This window comes from Cyprinodon variegatus, unplaced genomic scaffold (genome assembly GCF_000732505.1).
Source record: "Cyprinodon variegatus isolate N-32 unplaced genomic scaffold, C_variegatus-1.0 Scaffold373, whole genome shotgun sequence".
Lineage (NCBI taxonomy): Eukaryota > Metazoa > Chordata > Actinopteri > Cyprinodontiformes > Cyprinodontidae > Cyprinodon > Cyprinodon variegatus.
Window position 1 is genome coordinate 553,325 of NW_015150826.1, and position 9,383 is coordinate 562,707.

At 39.1% G+C, this 9,383-nt stretch overlaps 1 protein-coding gene across 4 annotated transcripts in view; it reads right to left on the reverse strand.

The window, feature by feature from the left end:
* Positions 1-9,383, reverse strand: part of LOC107092288 (MAP/microtubule affinity-regulating kinase 4-like) — a 49,821-nt gene that overhangs the window by 24,406 nt on the left and 16,032 nt on the right. For all 4 annotated transcript variants that reach the window (XM_015386665.1, XM_015386664.1, XM_015386667.1 and 1 more), the window contains exons 3-5: positions 8,568-8,621; positions 534-582; positions 350-415 (exon numbers count right to left, since the gene is read on the reverse strand). In XM_015386665.1, the coding sequence (XP_015242151.1) occupies positions 350-415; positions 534-582; positions 8,568-8,621 (169 nt within the window). The remainder of the gene's footprint in view (positions 1-349; positions 416-533; positions 583-8,567; positions 8,622-9,383) is intronic.

The window sequence follows — 9,383 nt, forward strand, 5'->3', positions numbered from 1 at the left end:
CTTAGACCCCTTTTTCCCCTCTTTCCAAATTATTCATTTAGTCTAACTCACAATTATTTTCTAATAGTGTGTAGTGTTTGTATAGATAGTAGGTTCCTAAAATCCTGGATTGTTAGAAATAAAGATATCGTTATTTTAACCTGTAGTAGTTTGTGTTTATTGAACAGCGAATGGTTGACCACTCATCCACATTCTATTTAACCAGCATTCTAACCAGTCATCAGTGCCAGATTATTCTCGAGCCAGTGGTGAGAGTGTTCCAGGGTTACCTGAGTGTTTGTTATTACCTGACCCTGTAACAAGGGATTCAACCATCTCCAACATTTAACACCCAGCCCAAACTACCCACCTCCACTGGCATACTCCATCACTAGGTAAAGGGTCTTTTCCGTCTCTAACACCTCAAACAGCTTCACTGTAGACCAAAACAGAAGGACATTCGGTTGAATAACATGTTAGAATACCTGCTGGCCACACCCATACATACTGCACATATTAAATCAATGCCATAAATGAGACGGGAGGTGCCTTACCTATGTTAGGGTGATTTAAGCCTTTCATGATCCGTACTTCCCGAAAAAGCTGAAAGAGAGGGGGAAAAAAAGAGATGAAACCCAAAGAGTAAGGCTAGGATTGAAGGTTAAGCCTCAGTGGCTCCAAAGTCCCTCCAGACCTCCATCAACTATCAAAATCTATGTCATTTATTTATATTTATTTATAGTAACAACACAACAACAAAATAAATATTAACAAATTACCCATAAAATATAGTAACATGGAAATATATCTTAGAGGCCAGATCTCATTTGTCTCCCTTGAAACCCTGCCAGGTCCTAAATATTCATGTTGAAGGAGAGAGACATGAGAAACAATAGCTTTCATTTTTTACATCCCATTCAATTCACTGTTGACATAGACAAACCTGATAACATGGCTCTAAAACTGGGATTATAGAACATTGAATTCTTTGTGTGTATTCACAACAATAGATAGAAACACAAACTAATTTAAACTTTTTAAATTATGTAATAAGAATTATGTGCAAATTCTGTTATCCCAAAGTTGAACAGAAGAAACACTTTTCCAAATCGAATTAGTCAACAAAAGTTTCAATAACCTTTTAAAAACCAAGCTTTGCAGTAGGCATAAAACTTCTCAGCTGATTTATCAGGAGAAGCAGCTCCTAGACATCTCTGGGCCTAAAGTAACTGGATCACATTTAGAAGTGGTGAAATCCTGCAGCTGGTTTAAAATGGCAACAACAGAATCAGTCAAAGTGCAGCCAAACTTGAAGCAGCTCTAATGGAGCGCCGTGTCTGGTGTGTGGGACATGCGGCAAAAGCCTGCACATCAGGCTTCATGTAAGCAGCAGGAGCAGTTATCATCACCATAAGCTGTTGTACTCCATTCGGATCTTTGAGCTGACTTCACTAACAGAGCCCGACGTCAACTGTTGCCATGGCAACAAAGGTATTAAAAACCAGCTCTTTTTCGCCGCACTCCAAAGAATGTTGGGATATGTAGTCCTGAAAGCATCTCATCATCTTGATCTTTGCATTAGTTCCCAGCTATAAAGCGGATTCTGATTCATCACAATAATAACAGCTAAGGATTCCTCCAGCTAGCGTCTGACCCTCATTGCTGTTGATTACACAGCAGTCCTGAAACTACAGTGGATGTGCAGAGCTCTGTGCCAATATGGCTCCAACTGCAAATCCTGGCTGCAGTTCAAATCCAGCAGATGGCAACAAACTGAATTAAAAGGAGGTTTTTACTCAGATGTGGTAGAAAACAAAAAATGTAGATAGTGTGATCTAATGTCTGAGATATTCCATCAACAGATCTTGGAGAGAAACACAGTAATCTCCAGAATCAGAGATTATCTGATTAGATTTTCCCAATATGCATTTTTACGCCTTTTTCGTTGTTGTATATAATATGCAGAAACCCTTATTTTTTTCCATCCCTTCAGAGTTATAGGCATCAAGTTTATGTAGATTTGGGCTGTTTAATGTTTTCGAACCAAAGAAAATCTCCTTGTTCAAAGAAACATTACATATATAATTATTACTCATAATCTTACTCATACTGTAAAAAAATGTTTAGAGCCTCTTTATTTGTTGGTGCTTTAAATAAATATAAGACAGATTTGCAATGCCAAACAATGCCAAAGAGCAGATTAGATTTTTTTATTGACACTAATCCTTTCCTCTTCTTGGCCTCTGATACTAGTGACCTTATGCTGTCGGGGAATTATTCAGGGGTTAGAGTATTCAGTAAATACAACAGAATTTTGTTGTTTTGTAATCCAGATCCTGATTTCATTGTTTTACATTAGAATAGTTAACAGATTTTTGCAGCTGATTTTAGCACCACGAACTCTGTAAAAGGAAAAACATGTTTTTTGGTTTTATGGCCCATAAGACATAGAATTAGACAACTTTTATGGTAATTTTGTATATACAAATACATTTCATTTAGTACAGCTTTCCAGACAGTAAATTAACATTTCCATTTCACTAAGTGCACCAGTGAACAAATTTAAACAGTGTGGGAGAAAAAAAAAATGTCAAAAAATGCATTAATATGGAAGTTCAGAGCATTAATATATATGATGCAAATATGCAGTATTGTTTGGTGTTTATAACTGTAAAGTGCCTTGAGATTACATGTGTTGTGAATTGGGGCTATATAAATAAACTGAATTGAACTGAATAAGTGTAATGCAGAGCCTGAGACATAATTTAAAGTTTTTTCAGCCGGTCACCAGTCTGATGGCGATTTGGAAGAAACTGTTGCAAAATCTGCTGGACCTGCATTGAATGCTGTGAAGCCTCTTCTCAGAGTGCAGCGGGGAGAACAGTCCATGGTGGGGGGTTGAGGGGTCACTGGTGATGTTACAGGCTCAGGACATGCAGCCCTGGGATGGAAATGTCTTTTATGGAAGGAAGAGGAGCCCCCATGATCCTCTCTACTGTTCTCACCACTCTTCTGACTTTCTTCCAGTCTGAGGCGCTGCAGCCTCCACACCACACAGTGACACAGCTGCTCAGACCGCTCTCTATGGTGCTTCTGTAGAATGTGGGGAGGATGGGTGGGGGCAGGTGGGCTCTCCTCTTCAGTATGTACAAGCACTTCTGTGCCCTTTTGACCAGTGAGGGGGTGTTTACATTCCAGGTGAGGTTGACTGTGATGTGCACCCCCAGGAATTTGGTGCTGTTGACCATCTCTACAGCTGAGCTGTTGATGACCAGTGTGGTTAGACCGGTTCTTCCTGAAGTCAACAATTATCTTTTTCGTCTTCTTCACATTCAGGATCATGGGAGGGGTGCTGCTCTGAATCGTTGATGGTCTAAAGTGTTTCCACCTCAAGTTGCAAAGTTCACGTTGGTCTAAATGAGGAATACAGTTAGCCCGGTTAAAATCCTCAGCAATGATGAAAATGCCCTTGTGTGTGCAGATTGGAGCTTAGAGATAGCCTGGTATAGAATCTTCTTGGCCTCTTTTGTATTAGCGCAGGGTGGCACATATACAGCAGTAATGCTAACCACACTAAATTCTCCTGGCAGTTAACAGTAGTGTTGCCAGCTCAGCGACGTTGTTGCTTTATTTAGCAACTTTTCAGACCCCTCCAGCGACTCTTTTTCAAAAAAGCAACTAGCGACAAATCTAGCGACTTTTCTGCCATGGGGCTCCTCCCCCGTCCCAACCTTGTCACTCTCAGCTCTGCAGTCAGAGCCACAGCATGTTTACCCTCAGCGTCCAGGCTGCAAATGAGCCGATTGCATGCGCTGGGATTGATGGCGCAGGTTGATCACGCTGGAGTCAGCTCCCTCAGTTACTGAACCTGCCATAGAGAACCTCAACCAACATGATGATGACCCACTCTTTCTGTGAGCAGGCAAGCACAGACTGTGTGTGGGGAGGAAAATCTTAGTAGTTAAAAAAAAAAACAATAATTGCCATTATTTGCTCACATTGTCATTGATTCTTTGTAGTCTTTTTTGTTCCATTTAAATTGTTAATGTTAATGTTATGTAAAAAATTGTATGGTTCAAAATGTTCATGTTTTACCATGCTTTTTAAGCTCCTTAGTGGACCACAAGGCAAAAAAGAAAAAGTAAGAAAAAAAAAAGGTTCAGTGACTTCTAGTGACTTATAGCACAGCCAATAGCTACTGTCTTTACTGAGGAGTTGGCAACACTGGTTAACAGTCAGAAACTGGATGTCTGGATGATGGCGCAGCAGTTACTGTTTGAGTCAGAGATTATCCATTTTGTTATCCAGTGAGTGTATATTAGAAAGCAGGATTGATGTAAAGGTGGCCTAAAAAGGTTTTCTACTTAGCTTCACTGTTAGCCCACCTCTGCAGCGCCTCTTACACCGCCTTGCGCACCCTGCTCCTTTTGTTGTTTACACTCGTCCGAAGCACTCCACGGCTTTTTAAATGGTCAAGAATGGCTGTATTTAAGAGTCCAGAAATTACATTTTATGACCAAAGCTCCAGCAGTCGCTAGTTGTCATAGATGCAGGATTGATGCCTAATTTGTTGCGTTCTAATCTGTGTATTTTGTGTATTTCTCTGGAGCTGTAACAAAAGGCTGCCTTAAGGCACAACCATCTTGGAAAGCTTCATGGATCAGTCCTTAGTGCACAATCATCTATTGATCCTTTTTGAAGCTGATTCTTATCTCTCTTTAAGGATTTAAATAAAATTATAAAAACACAAGAAGAGCAAAAGCTATCTGTTTTAGGCTTCCTGTCTAAAAACACAGAAATTATAGTTTATTTCTATTAATTTGTCTGTGCTTCCAGAAGTCTTTTTTTAAAGGAGTCATATTCCCTCTACAATTTCCACCTCCAAGAGTTGTTTTCAATGCCGTTTGTTTGTCTTTGAGCAGGATTATTTGAAATATTATGGACAGATTTAATTGAGATTTTTACCATGTGTGCCTCATGCCAAGAAACTATATTTTTTATTTTCTTCATGATGATCCAGATCATAATCCGGAAAGGATTTTTTTTTAAAGTGTTCTTTAACATTATTTTGCAGCACAAGAGAGTCCCCCCAAAACCAGAAGGTGGCATCAGTGACTGCTGATAGCTTTTGGTCTGGATCTCCTTGTCAAACAAGAAAGAAGAGAGAAGGGCAAATGAAGAAGGTGAGCGCAGAACAAACACCAGTGGCTGCAGACACATGCTGTTCCTTACCTACGAACTCATATAAGGGTGTTAAGGACATTTTTACCAGAGGTGCATCTCATGCTAAGAGACAGCTTATTAAAATTTCCTATTGATCCAGATCCTGAGCAAGTTTTAGCTATAGAGGCCAATTATATGACATCTGTGACCCCCCCCCCCCTTGGATGGCAAAATAAACTGAGTGTACATACAAAACAGTTAGCAGCTGTTGCAGTTTTTCTACATATAACCTTGAAAACACCAACAAAAACATGGTAATCTTATGCTTGGTTCAGATGTCTCTTTACAGTAAGGCATTGGAAGACAGTTGGACTTTATTGTTTAGCTGTCTATTTCCACCAACTGGCTTTCTGACAGTTCTGCGCTACTGCCACCTCACCCAGTTCGGAATATTATTTAGGCTCAAAAATGGCTATTTAAATTCTGTCAGGTTGGACGTCAGGTGTATCTAACATTGTTTTATCATAATCAAATAGTTTGAAAAGCGATGCAGAATATTTTTCTGTGTTATTACTAATTTAAGCACCTAAAAGGTGCTGAGAATGGGTCACAGTAACCAGTTGACTACCTAAGGTTATTATCACCTTGATCTAGACTCGGAGACACAATAATAATAAAAAAACAACAACTATAATCTATAAGGTTATGTGTTCCAGTCAGGGCCAATGAAGTCAGAAACCAGTTTATTGCTACATCTTTCCATAAAAGCCCAAAACAGGGTAATCAGAGCTGAACAGATGCTGGTTAGCTAAGGGTGGTAAAGGTTGTATTAATGATCCTTCAGTAAACAAAGCTACCGTCTTTCTACTTTGCTTTCAATGCAATCACACACAGGGACAAAATGTAGCCAATGACACTGAAACTCATTCAGTTTTTATGTTTTCTATTGTTCTTGCTGTGTCTGTCACTGTGACAATGAAACAACTTAATTCTACTTTCTTTGAATCTTTTAAACATTTGCTACTGCGTTAAAGAAATACCAACTCTAAACATTACAGTAATGTCAAATAGGGCTTGGGATCATACTGTTCCAGTACTGATCACCACATAGTCATATTCCCATCACAGTAACCTTGGGATATTTGGTGCATCCTGGTCAGCTTCCCACACCACAGCAGCATTTATTGATAAAAACCATCACAAAAGAACGTTTAGCAAAGGTTATGGGACACAATTTTCATTTGGACATACACTTATTAGATCTCCACTCTAGAGCTGTTAGCAACAACCACAGAGACAACTTCTCCAATCAGTCAGGATCCATACCCTGATATCTGCACTGATTTAAAAAGCTGCACGTAGCAGCCATTCAGAATGTTCGGTCCCAGTCAAATGCCAGCCGAATGACAGCCCACTTCCCTCCAAATCCCAGCAAAATCCCCTCTAATTTCCAGCCAATGGAGTTTTTTTTTAATAGTTTTTTACTCAGACTCCACCGTTTCACTGAATTACAGGGTCTGACAAGGAGATGACGCTTCTCTTTAGATCTTAATGTGCACAAATTTTGAAAGAGAGAATATTTTTGTACAAATATTGATGTTTAAAAAATAATTGTAGGAGACCAGCCAAAGACCCATCAAGTAAAGTGGAAAAATTTTGAATGGCTTCTACTGTAGGTTCAATTTCATGATCCCCTTAGCAAGGCGCTTGACCCGAAGGTTGCATCGGTCTGCTATCGACGCATGTGTGTCTGAGGGGGGGATTGAATGTGACTTTGATATAAAGCATCAAGCCATCAGCAGAGGTTTAAAAAGTATTCATGTTTATTACTCAAGTAGAAATATAAGTCCTACTGTTTAAAAACACTTTTGTAGAAGTTAGAGTATCAACGTAAGCTTTTTACTCAAGTAAAAGTGTAAAAGTACCAGTTTTAAAACTATTTAAAGTATAAAATTTAAATTAACGCAGGAAAAATATATGTTATGTACAGCTGCTTTAAACCTTATACTGGTTAGTGTTCTTGCCTATTAAATAAACATTTGTTCTAAAATTCTGGATAATAACTTCCTTTTACTCAACTTTCTTAGTTATGTAACTAATGGCAAAAGTATCAAATTAACCTTTGCATCATCCTGAAAACAATTTATTTCGGTATGTGATGCTGGTGCAAATTAGTGCAGTACCGAGTCCAACCGCAAAAAAATTTATTGTCTGGATGGAACTAATTATTTTGATGGCTTTTTTTTTTTTTAAATATCAACAGCCCATAATGAAAATGAGCTTAAATGAAACAAATGTAGAGAGTAGAAAGTGGAGATAATTGCAAAAAGAAGTGTAAGGAGTAGAAGTAAAAAGTGATCTAAAAATAATTATTCAAGTAAAGTAAAGATAGCCAAACTTTCTATTTAAATAAGGAAACAAAGTATTTGTACTGTTACTTGACACCTCTGGCCATCAGGAAGACCATAAAACACTGCAAAGATTCAGTCAGTTAGTATCTGGTTTGCAAAAAAAGTTTGATTCTAAAGCTAGAATATCTATACCAAAATGTCTTAATTGAGAGCAAAGAGGAACAATGTTAAATGTCTTGTTTGTTTGATATTTAAAACTTCTTCAGATACTGATTGTTCAGACCAGACTACATTCTGGAAGACATTGGATTGGTTCTGACTGCTTTACCAACTCTGATATATGCAGCTGCACAAGGAGAAACTGGAGCAACAGGGGGCTAGGATGGAAACACCTTAGCCATAATGTTCCAGTCAAAGTTCCACATATTTAAGGAAGAAGTAGATGAAGACAGAACCAGAGAGAGTAAGAGAAGCCGAAAGTTAGACATAGATGAATGGTAGAGTGGGGGTTAGGCTTTCAGGTGTGTTAGACATCCAGCACATCCGGGTCTCATCCAGGTCTCATGCTTGACATCTCTGTCAATAAGGAGACAGAGCAGGAACCTAGATCAGACCTTCCTGTCGCAACATGTCTCATCTTCCTACGGAAGCAGTGACAGATCCAAACCTGAACACCTCTACAACATGTTCTCCTCCATCGTCCCCGTTTCACAGGAGACACACAGAGGCAGAGGAAAGCATGGGTTCCAGGATGAGTCAGCCCTGTCTCAGGGCAGAGATTACCCAAAAGAGAGAGAGAATAGGTGGAGCAGAGGTCTCCTCCAGCTCATGTCCAGGCCCTAGCATCTGCCAGTCTACATCATGTCTCCTGAGTCCCTCCCCCTGCATCAACATCAGCTGCCTGCCTGCTCCTTCTGAAGGGTAGGCCCGGCCCTCTTCCCAACATCTCCAATGATTGTCCTGTTTTTCAGTAATTAGAACCAAATGCTGGATAAACAAAATGAGACAGGACAGCCTCTTTTCTTCTGCTACTTCCTGAAATAACAGTTTAGAAAAGACGTAGAAGGAACTAACCTTTGTTAGACTAGTAGGGTTCAGCTGGGTTTTGTCAATGATCTTTATAGCAACCTGTAAGAGATGAGAAAGAAAGAAAAATGATCAATTTCTGGACAACAAAATGATTCGAAACGTAAACAGATTTCAGCAAAAACTATAAAGAGAGTGTTGGCCTAGTGGGTTAGAGCAGTGAGTTTGTGCTCTGAGAAGGTTGCAAGTCCCCAAAGGCTCCAGGCTGGGTTCCTGAGAAAAACCCTTAATCCTACACTGCCTCCCAACTGCCACACAATGGCAGCCCACTGCTCACCAAGTGGGTGGGTCAAATGCAGAGAGTGAATTTCCAATAATTATAATGATTTCTAATTATATTTAAAGAATTGCTCTAGTAAATTTATCAGCTGGACATCTGTTTATCTCTCTCTCTATATTTCCAAAGTTAATTCTACAAACCATAATGTGACTTTATGTGTGAAGTGGGAGGAAGATCTGACAGAGAATCTCTGATGTTTAAATGATAAACTTGTACGGTTAGCTGTGGATGTATATTTATGTATCCCTCCTGACTTAACAGTTTTTCCAACATTACAGCTGGAAGCAGGTATTCTTCCTACCTCACCTTTCCTACCCTTCCTTTCTGGAACTATCATGCACTACACTTTAGTCAATAATTTTCTTAATAATAATATTTCTACTAATAAATACATGAAATTGATACAGTTGCTAGGGGTGTGCAAAATAATCGTCATGATGATGCATCGTGATTCTAATTTTCGTGATCTACTGCATCGATTCTTGACGCCAAGTATCGATTATTAATTTTAAAAAATAAATAAA